This window comes from Chaetodon trifascialis, chromosome 5 (genome assembly GCF_039877785.1).
Source record: "Chaetodon trifascialis isolate fChaTrf1 chromosome 5, fChaTrf1.hap1, whole genome shotgun sequence".
Classification (NCBI taxonomy): Eukaryota; Metazoa; Chordata; class Actinopteri; order Chaetodontiformes; family Chaetodontidae; genus Chaetodon; species Chaetodon trifascialis.
In genome coordinates, this window is record NC_092060.1 from 18,142,943 (window position 1) to 18,166,677 (window position 23,735).

Below are 23,735 nucleotides of genomic sequence, written 5' to 3' on the forward strand. Positions count from 1 at the left end.
TACATTTTGTTTTAGAATAGAACTGGATTTGCTTAATTTTAATTTCAAATTTCTGGAACTGGATCTTGGATAAATGGTGTGTTTCCATGTCCATCTTATCTTCCTATTTGTGGAGTTGAGGGCCACACCAAACAAGTAGCTGGATTTGTTTACTTAAAGCGTGTCTTTTGCTTCATTATTTGCAAGGGTCAATACTGCAACCATTGGTTGGTTAATTATTAAAGACTCTGAAGGCTCTGATTGGTCATGGAGGGTCCATTGAACATGTACACTAAAATACCTTGAGTAAATCCTGACTGTAACTGCAGAATACTGTATGTAGGTTATCTGTCACTCATACAACTGAAACATGCTTGCTATTGTGTAAGAGAGCAGCATGATGACTTCAAGGTAGGCTTCTTTTGTAGTACCCACGATAATAGTAAAAGGTATTGACAGGACCCTTAAAATATTCATGTCTGTAATTTTTTATCTAATCCTGTTACTATGTTTTTGTGTCAACAGAAGTCAAGAATACAAGAACCACAGCATCAGACTGAAGCCCTTGGCCTTGCTTGAGCAATCCAAGGTAAGTGTCCTTAGACATAATACAAGAGATCCACACAACACATCTATTACTGGTTAAGCAAAGGAAAGAAAACCAAATTTCTTATTAAACATCACTCCAATCCAAGGCCATCTAGTCAGTGTCACCTTAGAACCGCTTTGTATTATGCAGCCAGACAGCAAACCTCTGTTGGAATGTTTGTTGCAAAGCCTCCTTTGAACTTGGAAGGTCATGCCACTGCCATTCAGCTGTGAAAGGCCTGCCTTGTGGAAACCTGACACTTGGCTGCTTCTGCTCCCTATGACTCCTCTTTGCACCCCTCCTTCCTCCCCCAGACACCACCTGTTCCGCTCGAACCCCTTTCCCCTTCTTATGAAACAGCCCCGTCAAAGGCCTGCCAAGCTCATACTGTTTTAACTGTTTGTAGTCGGCAGCTGTGGACAATTTATTTCTTAGGAGTAGGAAGGAGAGCTAGCAAAAGAAGCAACACCAAACCCAAACCGTATGCAGGCCAATGATAGACCTTAAGAAGGCGTATCCAGAAATGCTTTGTGGTTGCACTGTAGTTAACAGAAGCTTTTGTCTGGCAGACTGTCCGCACATCCCCCCTTTCTCAACAAGCATACCAGGCCATAATAAAACATGATAGACAAACAAGCTCATCGGTTTCCCTTTGCCCTCATTTCCCCCATGGTTACCTTCAATGCTTCTTAAAATATCTCATTTTGTATGTTCTTCAGATATGCATTTGATGACATCACTAATCAAATTTAATGTGATATCAAGGACGCCATTCTCAGGAAGGTCAGAGAAATGAATGCGAAATAAGAGAGGGGTGGCTGATTGTCATGTTGCCTGATCGTTTTGAGTCACAGACTCTGTCTGCCTCTCTGTCTTATGATCCTGAGAACAGAGGCTTACTTATTTAGCATCTGTTTACAACTCTATCCATATCTAATCATATGATCTTGATCAAGTTAATTGTCCCTCTGTGCTCCAGGTCCAAAATAGGTTGTGTTGTGTTAGGGCATATTCTAAGCTTTAAAAAAGAATGATGACAGAGAGTAAATATTCAGGATGCCCTATGCACAGCATAGTGTTGTAAGCTGCTTAGGAAGGTCTTCATTAGCCCCATATTTTCATTTTGACTTGTTTGTTTTCTTTCCCCTCTTACTGTTACCTCACAACCATTCCTCTCCCTTTCCCACTGGCTATCTCACTCCAACTTTTTTTTTTAACCATTTTCTCCTCTTTCCATCTCCCTCCCTCTCTTTAAGTTTCTTCCTTCCCTCCAATATTGCTGTGAGTCTTGATGTGAGCCTCCTCCCTTCAGCTTGCTGCCAGAAATATGTCATAGCTGTGTGAACAAGGACAGCTCAGAAACTTATGAAGCGCCTCAGAGTGAGGGTAAAATGTGAGAAGAGAAATATAAGTTTACATATGAAAGGTAATTATGTATGAAAATAGATGGATGGATAGGGAGGGGAGGTGTGTCCTGAAGTTGTCCCTTTAGGTGACAGGTGGAGAAATTAATAAGAACACTTTTTCTGGCCCTTGCTCTCTGGGAATTTTTATGAAAACGTGGATGTTGCCTTTCCCTCCCATCTGTGATCCTCTTTTTTCCCTTAAAACAGAATCCAGCCAACAATAAGTTTGAGATTTAAAAAAATCAGAAAAAGGGAGGAGGTGGATGTGTAAGATGAGCTACATTGTCTCTCATATGGAAAATACAAATTCTTCGCTTCAGTCTAAATGCCCATTTGGCTGGGATCAGAAGGTTAAGACACTATAACTTGCAGTATCAGGTGACCTGAGTGGTGTTTTTTCTACATGAGTTAAGTGAGCTGTGTTTGATGCATATAATGTTGTGGATAATGTAAGGTGTAAGGCTTGAGTTCTTAATAGATTCATGTTACTAGCTTCAGTCAAATCACTGACAGAGACAATGAGATAGAAAGAAGCAGAAAGAAAGGGGGGGAGATCAGGTTGATGCCTGCGAGTGGTTGGCATCATCTTTGGCATAAACGCCATCCTTATATCTGCTATTATCACTCTCAGTGGCCATGGTTCTTGTTAATCACTTCTGAGTGTCGTCAAAAGGTTATTTTAGAGAGAGGGCTTAACATTACCTCAAAGCATTGCAAGCATTTTCCAGTATTCCCAATCACGCAGGACCAGTCTATTTATTGACTTGCGTTAATTAGCGTATTGCTTGCTGTGTGCCCTTGGACAGAGTCCAGCAAACCAGGGAGACCAGTTTGCAAATCATACTGCATTCCAAACTGTCTGTTTATTAATGCTTTCTCACACACCCTAACTTTGGCAAAAATTCTGATGTGCTAATGGTTGAGAGACAATTATATCAGGAGAAAAACAGGTCTCTCTCTCTCTCTCTCTCTCTCTCTCTCTCTCTCTCTCTCTCTCTCTCTCTCACACACACACACACACACACACACACACACACACACACACACACACACACACACACACACACACACACACAAACCACATGTGCCACCTAGATTTACAGTCTATTGTTTGGCATCTCAGGGAGCCAGCCAAAACAACAGTGTCGTTTTCTTCTAACCTTATCATTTGTTTAATATACTGTACATCTCCAGTGTGGCAAGAGTGGCAGATGGCCGTTGACTGAGCGGTGCTTGTTACAAACTCCTTTGAAACAGCTGTTTCTTTATCTTTCCCTTAGGTTCCTCTTGTTCCCAGCAGCTTGTTATCTTGCACAACAGTGTGGCAGCTTCAGTGAATTGGCAAGAGAATCTGTGGCTTACTGGTGTAATTATGTTATTTGTAGAGGTGCAAAATAGTATGGAAAAATGTATGTGTGATTTTTAATAATTATTTTCAGATTAAATTGATCAAATGGAAATCCAGCTTTACAACAACAATCATAACATTACATTCTTCCTGCCAACTGACTTCTTATTTATTTCAGTTGACATGTTAGCAGCTAGTTGAGGCAGTTTTCTTGTGAGTTCTTATGTTCTTATGAGTATCTTGATATTCAAGTATATGTGAATTAAACGATAACTCTCAGCTTGTTATACATTGTCTCAGAAATGTGACAACACACCATCCCCTTAAATAATGGTCTTGGTCTGCATCACTAAAGACAGAACCAAGACAAGCCAAGTGAAGGAAATTCGATAATACAAACAAAATAAAACAGTTGTATATCAAGTGGAAAAGGGCATAATTGATCCCCCCCCCAATATGAAGTTCTTGGCTGACCACCAAGAAGCTATATCTTGAAATACTCTGAATAAGTATGGAACAGAGCGATACAACTAGTAAGAATCCTCTATGCTCCCTTTCCAAGCTGTTCTCCAGTCCACCCCATAAAAACACAGGCAACCAGTCACCAATATGACTCATATCCTCTTTGTTTTGTGCCATCTCATGGACAAGCTTTTGCCATTTATACTGGCTGATTACAGGCAAATAGACAATGAATGATTACACAGTTTGATGTTGCGTACTGTGCCAGGCAACAGCAGAATCATTCTCTTATAAATGACTGTGATCATACAGCTTTGTCAGTGTTCCACTGTGAAATATCTTTCAGTGCAAAAAAAATACAGTATTATTGAATATTGGCTGGTTATTCTTGTTATAATCAAGTCAAATGCTGAGGCATTGGATTCACATGTTGAATGACCTTGCCTTTTTAAAGGAAACAATTTAGAAAAGCAATCTGTGTTGTTTTGTATAGCAGACAGCTTTTTCTACTACAGTTCCACTTATAATTATCTATATTCTCTGTAGTCAGGGGGCCCTCTGGAAAATGAATTGTTGGTTCATCAATTGAACCATTAAATGACTGGGTGGCTATAGTTCCGGTGCTTTGGTCCATGTGTCTTCAAGTACATGCAACATCTGGTCTTGCCTTGTGCATGAACAGTATCTTTGAACAGGACTTTGAACTCCAAATTGTTCCTTATGTGTGCATATGTAAGGGAAAATGTCACTTTGGACATCTGGAAAAATAATGCCAAATGCATGCAATGCAAAAAAAACCCATGAAAAACATGAAAACCATTGCTAGTCGGACACACATGGCTTAGACAGCTTTGTGTAAGTGAAGGTGTGGGTTGTGGAGAGTCAGGCATTAATGAAACAATGGGTTGCGTGTTTCAAAGAGGTTGTGTGGGGACGACTGGTCAGCATATTAAAAAAGCCAGGTCTGAGAATTATGTAAATAAACTATTTTTGTGTTGGTTGCACATGTGTTTACAACAGTATGCATAAAGCTAGACACTAAAAAAAAAAAAAAAAGCAAACCCATGTCTGTAATTTGGTTGATTGGAGCTGATAGAAAGCAATATTTAGTAAAGTCTGATGACCACACCCAGTAAGTAACATTATATGTGCTTTTGCATTACATACATCTTGAAAGTGATCAAATTTGTGATATAGTAGTAGTCATAGTGCATTGTGTGTGAGCATATACAAATGTGTACTTATTTTAGTGCTATTATCTTTGAAATGGATCTGTGAGAGAGGATGTGCAGTTACACACCGGTATATGTGTTACTGTGCGTTTCTCCACCTCCTCTGTGTGTTTTCATAAGACATGGCCTTACAAAGCTTTAAACGTCATTGTTCTGTCTATTGACATTGGAGCATGGGTGTCGGCACAGGATTGTGCTGCTTTCCTCAGGGCAGGGTGTGGTCTGTCGCCAACCAAATTGGAGGAGGGGATGGTTAGAGGTTTAGAGATGGTTTTAACACCATCTAGTGTTCACCATTGGGTCTTACAAGGTAGACCAACAGTGTTAGTAAATGTTTAATGCATGCAAATATAGGATTTGTCTTCAGGATGAACATTTTCTGATGTCTTTTTCTGATGCATTGTTGGTCATGATTTTGTCTAAATGGTTGTTATAATTTCTTTATGCAGGAAAACCAAGACAGCGTTTTCGACACACCAGGGCTTAAATAGAGGAAAGGAAAAAACAAGGTATTGCATAAAGTTAAAATCATAATAAAGCCCTTGTCCTTTCCTGATTTCATCCTGTATACTGTGTTGCAAATGCATATAGTGTAAGTTCTTGATGACTACCTTGTGTTTTTTCTCTCAAACCCAACCTTTGTATTGTTATGTTAACAGATGGCTGAAGAGGAGGAAACCAGGGAGGTGCTCTTTCCAGATTGGGAAGGTCCAGACAAAACTGGACTGACAATTGAACAGACAAGTGGAGGAGAGATCTTCGTCAAGGAAGTGAAAGGAGAGTCACCTGCAGCACGGTCTGGAAAAGTATATGAAGGTGGCAAACTCGTTCTTTTTCTCAAATCATCAAACATGAAGTCAAATTTGTCTCACCTACATAATGACTAATTTCTTGTATTTTTTTAACCAACATTTTTGTTGCTGTCTCCACTGAATTCATAGGTGACCAGATTGTAGGTGCCACTGTCTACTTTGATAACATGAGCTCAGAAGAAACAGCTGAGTTGCTGAAGACATTGAACCGCCACAAGGTTGGACTGAAACTACAAAACAAAGGAGACAAATCCCCTTGCCTCTCGCCCTTGAGCACACCATGTCGCTCACCAATGGGCACCCTAACGTGGGAAGGGAAGACCCGGTTTGGAGGTTCCAGTCCAGACATCATCCTTGTAAGTTCTTTTTTTAAATTACATGATCACTGATTTGTTTATAGGGAAGCTACTGAGCACAATACATGATATAATAACACTTCTATGTTACATGCCTTCCTGTCTTTTTAAATCAACAGAGTGGAGATGATGAGGACTATAAGAGAATATACACAAAAAAAATTAAACCAAGGCTGAAGTCTGAAGACCTTGCAGAGGGAGTAGATGTGCGCACAGAGCGGCACAGCAGCACAAGCAGTGATGGAAGCACAATTACTACTATCACCCGCCGCATTACGACCTACACTGTGGATATGCCGAGTGGCATAAGTGAGCAACTTGAACTTTCAAGCCCAGAGTTCAAGGGGCTAAGGCACGAATCTGGAGATGATTCTCCTCGTATCAGAATCTCACATGGCAGCCCTTCAGGTAAAGTGGGAGCAGAAGAGGGAGTTTTTGAGTCAAGCAATGTCTCTTACACTGGGCCACAAATTAGCTCCATAGAGACACACTGGGGCAGTGGGGGAGTTCAGACCACAACAATGACAAGAGAGGCAGAAAGAAGTACAGGCCTCAGATTCAAAGGGCCTAAATTTGGGGGTACAGGCCAGGGAAGCTTTGATATCTCAAGAGGAAGTGGAGAGCAAGGAGACAGAAGCATTCAGGTGTCAGGAACAAGCATGACACTAAGTGACAGCACAAACACTGGTAGTAAGCATATTACAATAGGAGTGGGAGGTGCAGAGGTAAGCTCTGCTGATGCAAACAGAGGATCAATCAGTCCATCTTTACCAGGAAAGAGCAAGCTGATTTTGACTTCCTCCATGGAAAAAACAAAGGAGGGAAGTGATGACACTAGTTTAGGTGACAGGACAAAGGTGAAGGTATTTGAAAGTACCACCAGTCACCAGCAAGCAAAGGGATCAGGCACTGTTGATGATCCAAATGTCAGACTGGTTGGAAGTTCCAGAGGTATTGATACTGAATTGAGAGGTGGCACAGTAGGAGGATCAAAAATTACGTTAGGCAATTTTACCTCAGGATATTCAACAGCTCCAGGCAAGATTTCAATGGCAGGTATGGATGGTTCAAAGTTGAAAGGTGAGGTTGATATCAACCTACCAAGCACAAAGGGAGAAATAAAAGCATCTGGAATAGACACTGATGTTCCAGGGTATGAGACTGAGGACAATGTGAGTGGCATAAAAATGTCAACAATCAAGATGCCTGTAACTGAAATGAAAGGACTCAAGAAAGATGGAACTAGTGTTGAAATTAAACTTGGTGGTGATGCTGACCGAGATATAAATGTAAACCTGAAGGGTTCTAAGGTAGAAGAAAATCTTGATGTAACAGTACCAAATACTGAGGGAAAAATAAAGGCAACCAAAGTGGACATTAAAGGTCCAACAATAAACATTGAGGCAAAAGAAGGGGATTTCAAAATGCCTCAGATAAAGTCACCATCATTTGAGGCCAAGGGACCAAAAGTTGATGTAAAAGCTACTGAGATTGACATTAAAGCACCAGAAGTTGTTGGTGGGGGCTCTGATAGAAAACTTGAAGGACTGAAATTTAAGATGCCATCCAAACCAGAACCCAAAATGCCAGAATGGGATATAAAAGCTTCCAAAGTGGACATTGGCATGAAGGGACCTGAAGGTGGATTCAACCAGCCAAAATCCACAATGACATCCACTGGACTGAAAGGTCCAAAACTTGAAGGTGATCTGGCTATATCAGTTCCAAAGAGTAAAGGAGACATAAAAACACCAGTTGACATGAAAAGGGCAAATGGAGATGTTGAAATTAAAAAAGCCAAAATTTCATCATTTGATCTCAATGTTCCCAAAGCTGAAATTAATGTAGTCATGCCTGAAGTTGAGGTAAAAGCTCCAGTGACTGATGATGAAGGCTCTGATGTGAAACTCAAAGGACCTAAAATTAGCACACCATCCATAAAAGGTCCAAAGATACCAGATGCTGGTATCAATCTGCAAGGTACCAAACTGAAGGGAGATGTGAATGTGAAATGTCCCAAGATTGAGGGTGATACAGAAGTTCCTGAAGTAAACATTGAAGTTGGAGGTGCTGACATTGAGAATCTCAGTGGTAAAAGTAAAGGAATGAAAATAAAGATGCCAACTCTCTCAGGACCGAAAATTTCCATGCCAGATGTGGATGTCAATCTGAAAGGTGCCAAACTCAAAGGTGAAGTGGATGTGTCAGCTTCAAACGTTGAAGGAGACATAACAGCACCTAAAGCTGACATAAAATCCCCAGAGGTTGATATTGAAGGAACAAAGGGTGGATTTGAAATGCCCAAGATCAAAATGTCATCGTTTGGATCCAAGGGTCCAAAAGTTGAAGGCCCAGACGTTGATGTCACTCTCCCGAAGGCAAACATTGATGTAAAAGCACCTGATGTTGACATTAAAGGACCAGAAGTAGACATTGAAGGACCTGATGCCAAACTGAAAGGACCCAAATTCAGCATGCCAACTATCTCAGGACCAAAACTTTCCATGCCAGATGTGGATTTCAATCTGAAAGGTCCAAAACTCAAAGGTGATGTGGATGTGTCAGCTCCAAAGGTAGAGGGAGATATAAAAACACCTAAAGTTGACATAAAAGGGCCAGAGGTTGATATTAAAGGGCCAAAGGGTGGATTTGAAATGCCCAAGATCAAAATGCCATCATTTGGCTCCAAGGGTCCGAAAGTGGAAGGCCCAGATGTTGATATCAATCTTCCGAGGGCAAACATTGATGTCAAAGCACCTGATGTTGACATTAAAGGCCCAGAGGTTGACATTGAAGGACCTGATGCCAAATTGAAAGGGCCCAAATTCAGCATGCCAACTATTTCAGGACCGAAACTTTCCATGCCAGATGTGGATTTCAATCTGAAAGGTCCAAAACTGAAAGGTGATGTGGATGTGTCAGCACCAAAGGTGGAGGGAGACATAAAAACACCTAAAGTTGACATAAAAGGCCCTGAGGTTGATATTGAAGGGCCAAAGGGTGGATTTGAAATTCCCAAGATCAAAATGCCACCATTTGGCTTCAAGGGTCCGAAAGTGGAAGGCCCAGATGTTGATATCAATCTCCCGAAGGCAAACATTGATGTCAAAGCACCTGATGTTGACATTAAAGGACCAGACGTTGACATTGAAGGACCTGATACAAAACTGAAAGGACCCAAATTCAGCATGCCAACTATCTCAGGACCGAAACTTTCCATGCCAGATATGGATTTCAATCTGAAAGGTCCAAAACTGAAAGGTGATGTGGATGTGTCAGCTCCAAAGGTAGAGGGAGACATAAAAACACCTAAAGTTGACATAAAAGGCCCAGAGGTTGATATTGAAGGGCCAAAGGGTGGATTTGAAATGCCAAAGATCAAAATGCCAAAATTTGGCTTCAAAGGTCCGAAAGTGGAAGGTCCAGATGTTGATATCAATCTCCCGAAGGCAAACATTGATGTCAAAGGACCTGATGTTGACATTAAAGTACCAGAGGTTGACATTGAAGGACCTGATACAAAACTGAAAGGACCCAAATTCAGCATGCCAACTATCTCAGGACCAAAACTTTCCATGCCAGATATGGATTTCAATCTGAAAGGTCCAAAACTCAAAGGTGATGTGGATGTGTCAGCACCAAAGGTAGAGGGAGACATAAAAACACCTGAAGTTGACATAAAAGGCCCAGAGGTTGATATTGAAGGGCCAAAGGGTGGATTTGAAATGCCAAAGATCAAAATGCCAAAATTTGGCTTCAAAGGTCCGAAAGTGGAAGGTCCAGATGTTGATATCAATCTCCCGAAGGCAAACATTGATGTCAAAGCACCTGATGTTGACATTAAAGGACCAGAGGTTGACATTGAAGGACATGATGCCAAACTGAAAGGACCCAAATTCAGCATGCCAACTATCTCAGGACCGAAACTTTCCATGCCAGATGTGGATTTCAATCTGAAAGGTCCAAAGCTCAAAGGTGATGTGGATGTGTCAGCTCCAAAGGTAGAGGGAGACATAAAAACACCTAAAGTCGACATAACAGGCCCTGAGGTTGATATTGAAGGAACAAAGGGTGGATTTGAAATGCCCAAGATCAAAATGCCTTCATTTGGCTTCAAGGGTCCGAAAGTGGAAGGCCCAGATGTTGATATCAATCTCCCGAAGGCAAACATTGATGTCAAAGCACCTGGTGTTGACATTAAAGGACCAGAGGTTGATGTTGAAGGACCTGGTGCCAAACTGAAAGGACCCAAATTCAGTATGCCAACTATCTCAGGACCGAAAATTTCAATGCCAGATATGGATTTCAATCTGAAAGGTCCAAAACTGAAAGGTGATGTGGATGTGTCAGCTCCAAAGGTAGAGGGAGACATAAAAACACCTAAAGTTGACATAAAAGGCTCAGAGGTTGATATTGAAGGGCCAAAGGGTGGATTTGAAATGCCAAAGATCAAAATGCCAAAATTTGGCTTCAAAGGTCCGAAAGTGGAAGGTCCAGATGTTGATATCAATCTCCCGAAGGCAAACATTGATGTCAAAGGACCTGATGTTGACATTAAAGTACCAGAGGTTGACATTGAAGGACCTGATACAAAACTGAAAGGACCCAAATTCAGCATGCCAACTATCTCAGGACCGAAACTTTCCATGCCAGATATGGATTTCAATCTGAAAGGTCCAAAACTGAAAGGTGATGTGGATGTGTCAGCACCAAAGGTAGAGGGAGACATAAAAACACCTAAAGTTGACATAAAAGGCCCAGAGTTTGATATTGAAGGGCCAAAGGGTGGATTTGAAATGCCAAAGATCAAAATGCCAAAATTTGGCTTCAAGGGTCCGAAAGTGGAAGGTCCAGATGTTGATATCAATCTCCCGAAGGCAAACATTGATGTCAAAGCACCTGATGTTGACATTAAAGGACCAGAGGTTGACATTGAAGGACATGATGCCAAACTGAAAGGACCCAAATTCAGCATGCCAACTATCTCAGGACCGAAACTTTCCATGCCAGATGTGGATTTCAATCTGAAAGGTCCAAAGCTCAAAGGTGATGTGGATGTGTCAGCTCCAAAGGTAGAGGGAGACATAAAAACACCTAAAGTCGACATAACAGGCCCAGAGGTTGATATTGAAGGAACAAAGGGTGGATTTGAAATGCCCAAGATCAAAATGCCTTCATTTGGCTTCAAGGGTCCGAAAGTGGAAGGCCCAGATGTTGATATCAATCTCCCGAAGGCAAACATTGATGTCAAAGCACCTGGTGTTGACATTAAAGGACCAGAGGTTGATGTTGAAGGACCTGATGCCAAACTGAAAGGACCCAAATTCAGTATGCCAACTATCTCAGGACCGAAAATTTCAATGCCAGATATGGATTTCAATCTGAAAGGTCCAAAACTCAAAGGTGATGTGGATGTGTCAGCACCAAAGGTAGAGGGAGACATAAAAACACCTAAAGTTGACATAAAAGGCCCAGAGGTTGATATTGAAGGGCCAAAGGGTGGATTTGAAATGCCCAAGATCAAAATGCCAAAATTTGGCTTCAAGGGTCCGAAAGTGGAAGGCCCAGATGTTGATATCAATCTCCCGAAGGCAAACATTGATTTAACAGCACCTGATGTTGACATTAAAGTACCTGAGGTTGACGTTGAAGGACCTGATGCCAAACTGAAAGGACCCAAATTCAGCATGCCAACTATCTCAGGACCGAAACTTTCCATGCCAGATGTGGATTTCAATCTGAAAGGTCCAAAACTGAAAGGTGATGTGGATGTGTCAGCTCCGAAGGTCGACGTTGAAGGACCAGATGTTGACATAGAGGGCCACAAAGGAGGGTTGAAACTGCCTAAATTTAAAATGCCATCATTTGGGATGAAAGGTCCAAATGTTGAAGGCCCAGAAGTTGATGTCAACCTCCCAAAAGCTGATATTGATATAAAAGCCCCTGATCTGGATATTAAAGGGCCAAACGTCGACATTGAGGCTCCAAGTGGTAAAATTAAAGGACCCAAATTCAGCATGCCAACTATCTCGGGACCGAAACTTTCCATGCCAGATGTGGATTTCAATCTGAAAGGTCCAAAACTCAAAGGTGATGTGGATGTGTCAGCTCCAAAGGTAGAGGGAGACATAAAAACACCTAAAGTTGACATAAAAGGCCCAGAGGTTGATATTGAAGGACCAAAAGGTGGATTTGAAATGCCCAAGATCAAAATGCCATCATTTGGCTTCAAGGGTCCAAAAGTTGAAGGCCCGGATGTTGATATCACTCTCCCGAAGGCAAACATTGATGTTAAAGCACCTGATGTTGACATTAAAGGACCAGAGGTTGACATTGAAGGACCTGATGCCAAACTGAAAGGCCCCAAATTCAGCATGCCAACTATCTCAGGACCGAAACTTTCCATGCCAGATGTGGATTTCAATCTGAAAAGTCCCAAACTCAAAGGTGATGTGGATGTGTCAGCACCAAAGGTAGAGGGAGACATAAAAACACCTAAAGTTGACATAAAAGGCCCAGAGTTTGATATTGAAGGGCCAAAGGGTGGATTTGAAATGCCCAAGATCAAAATGCCAAAATTTGGCTTCAAGGGTCCGAAAGTGGAAGGCCCAGATGTTGATATCAATCTCCCGAAGGCAAACATTGATGTAAAAGCACCTGATGTTGACATTAAAGTACCTGAGGTTGACGTTGAAGGACCTGATGCCAAACTGAAAGGACCCAAATTCAGCATGCCAACTATCTCAGGACCGAAACTTTCCATGCCAGATGTGGATTTCAATCTGAAAGGTCCAAAACTGAAAGGTGATGTGGATGTGTCAGCTCCGAAGGTCGACGTTGAAGGACCAGATGTTGACATAGAGGGCCACAAAGGAGGGTTGAAACTGCCTAAATTTAAAATGCCATCATTTGGGATGAAAGGTCCAAATGTTGAAGGCCCAGAAGTTGATGTCAACCTCCCAAAAGCTGATATTGATATAAAAGCCCCTGATCTGGATATTAAAGGGCCAAACGTCGACATTGAGGCTCCAAGTGGTAAAATTAAAGGACCCAAATTCAGCATGCCAACTATCTCGGGACCGAAACTTTCCATGCCAGATGTGGATTTCAATCTGAAAGGTCCAAAACTCAAAGGTGATGTGGATGTGTCAGCTCCAAAGGTAGAGGGAGACATAAAAACGCCTAAAGTTGACATAAAAGGCCCAGAGGTTGATATTGAAGGACCAAAAGGTGGATTTGAAATGCCCAAGATCAAAATGCCATCATTTGGCTTCAAGGGTCCAAAAGTTGAAGGCCCGGATGTTGATATCACTCTCCCGAAGGCAAACATTGATGTTAAAGGACCTGATGTTGACATTAAAGGACCAGAGGTTGACATTGAAGGACCTGATGCCAAACTGAAAGGACCCAAATTCAGCATGCCAACTATCTCAGGACCGAAACTTTCCATGCCAGATGTGGATTTCAATCTGAAAGGTCCAAAACTCAAAGGTGATGTGGATGTGTCAGCACCAAAGGTAGAGGGAGACATAAAAACACCTAAAGTTGACATAAAAGGCCCAGAGTTTGATATTGAAGGGCCAAAGGGTGGATTTGAAATGCCCAAGATCAAAATGCCAAAATTTGGCTTCAAGGGTCCGAAAGTGGAAGGCCCAGATGTTGATATCAATCTCCCGAAGGCAAACATTGATGTAAAAGCACCTGATGTTGACATTAAAGTACCTGAGGTTGACGTTGAAGGACCTGATGCCAAACTGAAAGGACCCAAATTCAGCATGCCAACTATCTCAGGACCAAAACTTTCCATGCCAGATGTGGATTTCAATCTGAAAGGTCCAAAACTGAAAGGTGATGTGGATGTGTCAGCTCCGAAGGTCGATGTTGAAGGACCAGATGTTGACATAGAGGGCCACAAAGGAGGGTTGAAACTACCTAAATTTAAAATGCCATCATTTGGGATGAAAGGTCCAAATGTTGAAGGCCCAGAAGTTGATGTCAACCTCCCAAAAGCTGATATTGATATAAAAGCCCCTGATCTGGATATTAAAGGGCCAAACGTCGACATTGAGGCTCCAAGTGGTAAAATTAAAGGACCCAAATTCAGCATGCCAACTATCTCGGGACCGAAACTTTCCATGCCAGATGTGGATTTCAATCTGAAAGGTCCAAAACTGAAAGGTGATGTGGATGTGTCAGCTCCAAAGGTAGAGGGAGACATAAAAACACCTAAAGTTGACATAAAAGGCCCAGAGGTTGATATTGAAGGACCAAAAGGTGGATTTGAAATGCCCAAGATCAAAATGCCATCATTTGGCTTCAAGGGTCCAAAAGTTGAAGGCCCGGATGTTGATATCAATCTCCCGAAGGCAAACATTGATGTTAAAGCACCTGATGTTGACATTAAAGGACCAGAGGTTGACATTGAAGGACCTGATGCCAAACTGAAAGGACCCAAATTCAGCATGCCAACTATCTCAGGACCGAAATTTTCCATGCCAGATGTGGATTTCAATCTGAAAGGTCCCAAACTCAAAGGTGATGTGGATGTGTCAGCACCAAAGGTAGAGGGAGACATAAAAACACCTAAAGTTGACATAAAAGGCCCAGAGTTTGATATTGAAGGGCCAAAGGGTGGATTTGAAATGCCCAAGATCAAAATGCCAAAATTTGGCTTCAAGGGTCCGAAAGTGGAAGGCCCAGATGTTGATATCAATCTCCCGAAGGCAAACATTGATGTAAAAGCACCTGATGTTGACATTAAAGTACCTGAGGTTGACGTTGAAGGACCTGATGCCAAACTGAAAGGACCCAAATTCAGCATGCCAACTATCTCAGGACCAAAACTTTCCATGCCAGATGTGGATTTCAATCTGAAAGGTCCAAAACTGAAAGGTGATGTGGATGTGTCAGCTCCGAAGGTCGATGTTGAAGGACCAGATGTTGACATAGAGGGCCACAAAGGAGGGTTGAAACTGCCTAAATTTAAAATGCCATCATTTGGGATGAAAGGTCCAAATGTTGAAGGCCCAGAAGTTGATGTCAACCTCCCAAAAGCTGATATTGATATAAAAGCCCCTGATCTGGATATTAAAGGGCCAAACGTCGACATCGAGGCTCCAAGTGGTAAAATTAAAGGACCCAAATTCAGCATGCCAACTATCTCGGGACCGAAACTTTCCATGCCAGATGTGGATTTCAATCTGAAAGGTCCAAAACTCAAAGGTGATGTGGATGTGTCAGCTCCAAAGGTAGAGGGAGACATAAAAACACCTAAAGTTGACATAAAAGGCCCAGAGTTTGATATTGAAGGACCAAAGGGTGGATTTGAAATGCCCAAGATCAAAATGCCATCATTTGGCTTCAAAGGTCCGAAAGTTGAAGGCCCAGATGTTGATATCACTCTCCCGAAGGCAAACATTGATGTTAAAGCACCTGATGTTGACATTCAAGGACCAGAGGTTGACATTGAAGGAGCTGATGCCAAACTGAAAGGACCCAAATTCAGCATGCCAACTATCTCAGGACCAAAACTTTCCATGCCAGATGTGGATTTCAATCTGAAAAGTCCAAAACTCAAAGGTGATGTGGATGTGTCAGCTCCAAAGGTAGAGGGAGACATAAAAACACCTAAAGTTGACATAAAAGGCCCAGAGGTTGATATTAAAGGACCAAAAGGTGGATTTGAAATGCCCAAGATCAAAATACCATCATTTGGCTTCAAGGGTCCAAAAGTTGAAGGCCCAGATGTTGATATCGATCTCCCGAAGGCAAACATTGATGTCAAAGCACCTGATGTTGACATCAAAGGTCCAGAGGTTGACATTGAAGGACCGGATGCCAAACTGAAAGGACCCAAATTCAGCATGCCAACTATCTCAGGACCGAAACTTTCCATGCCAGATGTGGATTTCAATCTGAAAGGTCCAAAACTCAAAGGTGAAGTGGATGTGTCAGCTCCAAAGGTAGAGGGAGACATAAAAACACCTAAAGTTGACATAAAAGGCCCAGAGGTTGATATTGAAGGGCCAAAGGGTGGATTTGAAATGCCCAAGATCAAAATGCCATCATTTGGCTTCAAGGGACCGAAAGTGGAAGGCCAAGATGTTGATATCAGTCTCCCGAAGGCAAACATTGATGTCAAAGCACCTGATGTTGACATGAAAGGACCAGAGGTCGACATTGAAGGACCTGATGCAAAATGGAAAGGGGCAAAAATTGAGGGAGACATAAAAACACCTCAGGTTGAGATTAAAGCCCCCAACATAGACTTTGAATCTCCAGGGGGACAACTTCATGGTCCAAAAGTGAAATTACCAAAAATATCTGGACCAAAAATATCATTGCCAGATGTTGACATCAACTTGAAAGGGCCAAAATTAAAAGGAGATTTGAAAGGGGATATTCAGTTGCCAAAAGCTGAACTTGAGGGACCGGATGTCACAATTGATGTTCCAGAAACTGGCACGAGGAAGACTAAATTTAAAATGCCAAAGTTTGGATTCAAGGGTCCAAAGATAAAGACTCCAGAAACCGATGTAAAAATGGTAAAAGGGGACATCAGCATGAAGGGAATGACTGGCAGCTCTGATGGTCTTGATCTTAACCTAGGGGTTACTGGTCCAAAGACAAAAGGATCCAAATTCAAGATACCAAAATTTGGTTTCAAAAGCCCAAAGGTAGAAATGCCAGAAATTGATGTTGACCTTCCCAAAGCTGGCATTGATATAAAATCTCCAGAGGTTGAGATTGAAGGACCAGAAGTTAAAATTGATAACCCTGATGGCAAAATTAAAGGAACAAAAATGAAAATGCCAACAATTTCTGGTCCGAAACTTTCCATGCCAGACATAGATTTCAATATCAAAGGTCCGAAAGTCAAAGGTAATGTGGATATGTCAGTTCCAAAGATTGAAGGAGACATAACAGCACCAAAGATGCCAGACTGGGACATAAATCTGAAAGGACCCAAACTGAAGGGAGATGTGAATGTGAAAGGTCCTAAAATTGAGGGAGATATTGAAGCTCCTGGAGTTAACATTGAAGTGCCAGATGCAGACCTTGACAGTCCCAGTGGTAAAATCAAGGGAACAAAGTTCAAGATGCCAAGTATCTCAGGACCGAAACTTTCCATGCCAGATGTGGATTTCAATCTGAAAGGTCCAAAACTCAAAGGTGATGTGGATGTGTCAGCTCCAAAGGTTGAGGGAGACATAAAAACACCTAAAGTTGACATAAAAGGCCCTGAGGTTGATATTGAAGGGCCAAAGGGTGGATTTGAAATGCCCAAGATCAAAATGCCATCGTTTGGCTTCAAGGGTCCGAAAGTGGAAGGTCCAGATGTTGATATCAATCTCCCGAAGGCAAACATTGATGTCAAAGCACCTGGTGTTGACATTAAAGTACCAGAGGTTGACATTGAAGGACCTGATGCAAAACTGAAAGGACCTAAATTCAGCATGCCAACTATCTCAGGACCGAAAATTTCCATGCCAGATATGGATTTCAATCTGAAAGGTCCAAAACTCAAAGGTGATGTGGATGTGTCAGCTCCAAAGGTAGAGGGAGACATAAAAGCACCTAAAGTTGACATAAAAGGCCCAGAGGTTGATATTGAAGGGCCAAAGGGTGGATTTGAAATGCCCAAGATCAAAATGCCTTCATTTGGCTTCAAAGGTCCGAAAGTGGAAGGCCCAGATGTTGATATCAATCTCCCGAAGGCAAACATTGATGTCAAAGCACCTGATGTCGACATAAAGGGACCAGAGGTTGACATTGAAGGACCTGATGCCAAACTGAAAGGACCCAAATTCAGCATGCCAACTATTTCAGGACCGAAACTTTCCATGCCAAATGTGGATTTCAATCTGAAAGGTCCAAAACTCAAAGGTGATGTGGATGTGTCAGCTCCAAAGGTTGAAGGAAACATAGAAGCTCCAGAGGTAGATGTTGAAGGACCAGATGTTGACATTGAGGGCCACAAAGGAGGATTTAAACTGCCTAAATTTAAAATGCCATCATTTGGAATGAAAGGCCCAAATATTGAAGGGCCAGAAGTTGACGTCAACATCCCAAAAGCTGATATTGACATTAAAGCACCTGATCTGGATATTAAAGGACCAGAATTTGACATTGAGAGTCCAAGTGGTAAAATTAAAGGACCCAAATTCAGCATGCCAACTATTTCAGGACCGAAAATTTCCATGCCAGATGTGGATTTCAATCTGAAAGGTCCAAAACTCAAAGGTGATGTGGATGTGTCAGCACCAAAGGTAGAGGGAGACATGAAAACGCCTAAAGTTGACATAACAGGCCCAGAGGTTGACATTGAAGGGCCAAAGGGTGGATTTGAAATGCCCAAGATCAAAATGCCGTCATTTGGATTCAAGGGTCCGAAAGTGGAAGGCCCAGATGTTGATATCAATCTCCCGAAGGCAAACATTGATGTCAAAGCACCTGATGTTGACATTAAAGGACCAGAGGTTGACATTGAAGGACCTGATGCAAAACTGAAGGGGCCCAAATTCAACATGCCAAATATCTCAGGACCAAAACTTTCCATGCCAGATGTGGATTTCAATCTGAAAGGTCCAAAACTCAAAGGTGATGTGGATATCTCAGCTCCAAAGGTCGATGTTGAAGGACCAGATGTTGACATAGAGGGCCACAAAGGAGGATTAAAACTGCCTAAATTTAAAATGCCATCATTTGGGATGAAAGGTCCAAATGTTGAAGTGCCAGAAGTTGACGTCAACCTCCCAAAAGCTGATATTGATATTAAAGCACCTGATGTTGACATTAAAGGACCAAACATTGACATTGAGGCTCCAAGTGGTAAAATTAAAGGACCCAAATTCAGCATGCCAACTATCTCAGGACCGAAAATTTCCATGCCAGATGTGGATTTCAATCTGAAAGGTCCAAAACTCAAAGGTGATGTGGATGTGTCAGCTCCAAAGATAGAGGGAGACATAAAAACCCCAAAAGTTGACATAAAAGGCCCAGAGGTTGATGTTGAAGGACCAAAGGGTGGATTTGAAATGCCCAAGATCAAAATGCCAACATTTGGCTTCAAGGGTCCAAAAGTGGAAGGCCCAGATGTTGATATCAATCTCCCGAAGGCAAACATTGATGTCAAAGCACCTGATGTTGACATCAAAGTACCAGAGGTTGATGTTGAAGGACCTGATGCCAAACTGAAAGGACCCAAATTCAGCATGCCAACTATCTCAGGACCGAAACTTTCCATGCCAAATGTGGATTTCAACCTGAAAGGTCCAAAACTGAAAGGTGATGTGGATGTGTCAGTTCCAAAGGTAGAGGGAGACATAAAAATACCTAAAGTTGACATAAAGGCTCCAGACGTTGACATTGAAGGGCCAAAGGGTGGATTTGAAATGCCCAAGATCAAAATGCCATCATTTGGCTTCAAGGGTTCGAAACTGGAAGGTCCAGATGTTGATATCAATCTCCCGAAGGCAAATATTGACATGAAAGCACCTGATGTTGACATTAAAGTACCAGAGGTTGACATTGAAGGACCTGATGCAAAACTGAAAGGACCCAAATTTAAGCTTCCATCCATATCAGGGCCCACATTGCCTGATTGGGATTTGAGTTTGAAAGGACCCAAATTAAAGGGAGATGTGGATGTGTCACTTCCAAAGTTTGAGGGGGACATGGAAGCTCCAAAGGTCGATGTTGAAGGACCAGATGTTGACATTGAGGGCCACAAAGGAGGATTTAAAATGCCTAAATTTAAAATGCCATCATTCGGGATGAAAGGTCCAAATGTTGAAGGCCCAGACATTGACGTCGACCTACCAAAAGCTGATATTGACATTAAAGCCCCTGAATTGGATATTAAAGGACCAGAATTTGACATTGAGAGTCCAAGTGGCAAAATTAAAGGACCCAAATTCAAGATGCCAAGTATCTCAGGACCGAAAATGTCCATGCCAGATATGGATTTCAATCTGAAAGGTCCAAAACTCAAAGGTGATGTGGATGTGTCAGCCCCAAAGGTAGAGGGAGACATAAAAACACCTAAAGTTGACATAAAAGGCCCAGAGGTTGACATCGAAGGGCCAAAGGGTGGATTTGAAATGCCTAAGATCAAAATGCCATCATTTGGCTTCAAGGGTCCAAAAGTTGAAGGCCCAGATGTTGATATCAATCTCCCGAAGGCAAACATTGATGTCAAAGCACCCGATGTTAACATTAAAGGACCAGAGGTTGACATTGAAGGACCTGATGCAGACTTCGATGGCCACAAAGGACGATTTAAAATGCCTAAATTTAAAATGCCATCATTTGGGATGAAAGGCCCAAGTGTTGAAGGGCCAGAAGTTGACGTCACTCTCCCAAAAACTGACATTGACATTAATGCCCCAGAACTGGAGTTGAAAGGGCCAGATCTTTCCGTTGAAAGTCCAAGTGGTAAAATTAAAGGACCAAAATTCAACATGCCAAGTATCTCAGGACCGAAACTTTCCATGCCAGATATGGATTTCAATCTGAAAGGTCCAAAACTCAAAGGTGATGTGGATGTGTCCGCACCAAAGATAGAGGGAGACATAAAAACACCTAAAGTCGGCATAACAGGCCCAGAGGTTGATATCGAAGGGCCAAAGGGTGGATTTGAAGTGCCCAAAATCAAAATGCCATCATTTGGCTTCAAGGGTCCAAAAGTGGAAGGCCCAGACATTGATATCAATCTTCCAAAGGCAAACATTGACGTGAAAGTGCCTGATGTCGACATAAAAGGAACAGAGGTTGATATTGAAGGACCTGATGCAAAACTGAAAGGACCCAAATTTAAGCTTCCATCCATATCAGCGCCCAAGTTGCCTGATTGGGATATGAGTCTGAAAGGGCCCAAATTCAAAGGAGATGCAGATGTGTCACTTCCAAAGATTGAGGCTGACGCTACAGCCCCGAAGGTTGATACTGAAGGACCAGATGTTGACATTGAAGGCCACAAAGGAGGATTTAAAATGCCTAAATTTAAAATGCCATCATTCGGGATGAAAGGTCCAAATGTTGAAGGCCCAGACATTGACGTCGACCTACCAAAAGCTGATATTGACATTAAAGCCCCTGAATTGGATATTAAAGGACCAGAATTTGACATTGAGAGTCCAAGTGGCAAAATTAAAGGACCCAAATTCAAGATGCCAAGTATCTCAGGACCGAAAATGTCCATGCCAGATGTGGATTTCAATCTGAAAGGTCCAAAGCTCAAAGGTGATGTGGATGTGTCAGCTCCAAAGGTAGAGGGAGACATAAAAACACCTAAAGTCGACATAACAGGCCCAGAGGTTGATATTGAAGGGCCAAAGGGTGGATTTGAAATGCCCAAGATCAAAATGCCATCATTTGGCTTCAAGGGTCCGAAAGTGGAAGGCCCAGATGTTGATATCAATCTCCCAAAGGCAAACATTGATTTGAATGCACCTGATGTTGACATGAAAGTACCAGAGGTTGACATTGAAGGACCTGATGCCAAACTGAAAGGACCCAAATTCAGCATGCCAACTATCTCAGGACCAAAACTTTCCATGCCAGATGTGGATTTCAATCTGAAAGGTCCAAAACTGAAAGGTGATGTGGATGTGTCAGCTCCAAAGGTCGATGTTGAAGGACCAGATGTTGACATAGAGGGCCACAAAGGAGGGTTGAAACTGCCTAAATTTAAAATGCCATCATTTGGGATGAAAGGTCCAAATGTTGAAGGCCCAGAAGTTGATGTCAACCTCCCAAAAGCTGATATTGATATAAAAGCCCCTGATCTGGATATTAAAGGGCCAAACGTCGACATTGAGAGTCCAAGTGGTAAAATTAAAGGACCCAAATTCAGCATGCCAACTATCTCGGGACCGAAACTTTCCATGCCAGATGTGGATTTCAATCTGAAAGGTCCAAAACTCAAAGGTGATGTGGATGTGTCAGCTCCAAAGGTAGAGGGAGACATAAAAACACCTAAAGTTGACATAAAAGGCCCAGAGGTTGATATTGAAGGGCCAAAGGGTGGATTTGAAATGCCCAAGATCAAAATGCCATCATTTGGCTTCAAGGGTCCAAAAGTGGAAGGCCCAGATGTTGATATCAATCTCCCGAAGGCAAACATTGATGTCAAAGCACCTGATGTTGACATTAAAGGACCAGAGGTTGACATTGAAGGACCTGATGCAAAACTGAAAGGACCCAAATTCAGCATGCCAACTATCTCAGGACCAAAACTTTCCATGCCAGATGTGGATTTCAATCTGAAAGGTCCAAAACTGAAAGGTGATGTGGATGTGTCAGCTCCAAAGGTCAATGTTGAAGGACCAGATGTTGACATAGAGGGCCACAAAGGAGGATTGAAACTGCCTAAATTTAAAATGCCATCATTTGGGATGAAAGGTCCAAATGTTGAAGGGCCAGAAGTTGACGTCAACCTCCCAAAAGCTGATATTGATATTAAAGCCCCTGATCTGGATATTAAAGGACCAAACATTGACATTGAGGCTCCAAGTGGTAAAATTAAAGGACCCAAATTCAGCATGCCAACTATTTCAGGACCGAAAATGTCCATGCCAGATGTGGATTTCAATCTGAGAGGTCCAAAACTCAAAGGTGATGTGGATGTGTCGGCACCAAAGGTAGAGGGAGACATAAAAACACCTAAAGTTGACATAAAAGGCCCAGAGGTTGATATTGAAGGGCCAAAGGGTGGATTTGAAATGCCCAAGATCAAAATGCCATCATTTGGCTTCAAAGGTCCGAAAGTGGAAGGCCCAGATGTTGATATCAATCTCCCGAAGGCAAACATTGATGTCAAAGCGCCTGATGTTGACATTAAAGGACCAGAGGTTGACATTGAAGGACCTGACGGAAAACTGAAAGGACCTAAATTCGGCATGCCAAATATCTCAGGACCGAAACTTTCCATGCCAGATGTGGATTTCAATCTGAAAGGTCCAAAACTGAAAGGTGATGTGGATGTCTCAGCACCAAAGGTCGATTTTGAAGGACCAGATGTTGACATTGAGGGCCACAAAGGAGGATTCAAACTGCCTAAATTTAAAATGCCATCATTTGGGATGAAAGGTCCAAATGTTGAAGGGCCAGAGGTTGATGTCAAATTACCAAAGGCAAACATTGATGTCAAAGCACCTGATGTTAACATGAAAGGACCAGAGGTTGACATTGAAGGACCTGATGCCAAACTGAAAGGACCGAAATTTAAGCTTCCATCCATATCAGGGCCCACGTTGCCAGATGTGGATTTCAATCTGAAAGGTCCAAAGCTCAAAGGTGATGTGGATGTGTCAGCTCCAAAGGTCGAGGGAGACATAAAAACACCTAAAGTTGACATAACAGGCCCAGAGGTTGATATTGAAGGGCCAAGAGGTGGATTTGAAATGCCCAAGATCAAAATGCCATCATTCGGCTTCAAGGGTCCGAAAGTGGAAGGCCCAGATGCTGATATTAATCTCCCGAAGGCAAATATTGATGTCAAAGCACCTGATGTTGAGATGAAAGGGCCCGAATTAGATATTGAAGGTCC

The 23,735-nt window shown here is 42.3% G+C and overlaps 1 protein-coding gene across 1 annotated transcript in view; it reads left to right on the forward strand.

Moving 5' to 3' along the window:
• Nucleotides 1-23,735, forward strand: part of ahnak (AHNAK nucleoprotein) — a 34,471-nt gene that overhangs the window by 7,206 nt on the left and 3,530 nt on the right. The window contains exons 2-7 of the mRNA XM_070962188.1: nucleotides 505-568; nucleotides 5,466-5,525; nucleotides 5,676-5,832; nucleotides 5,958-6,184; nucleotides 6,304-9,184; nucleotides 9,338-23,508. Of these exons, the coding sequence (XP_070818289.1) occupies nucleotides 5,676-5,832; nucleotides 5,958-6,184; nucleotides 6,304-9,184; nucleotides 9,338-23,508 (17,436 nt within the window). The 5' untranslated portion in view covers nucleotides 505-568; nucleotides 5,466-5,525. The remainder of the gene's footprint in view (nucleotides 1-504; nucleotides 569-5,465; nucleotides 5,526-5,675; nucleotides 5,833-5,957; nucleotides 6,185-6,303; nucleotides 9,185-9,337; nucleotides 23,509-23,735) is intronic.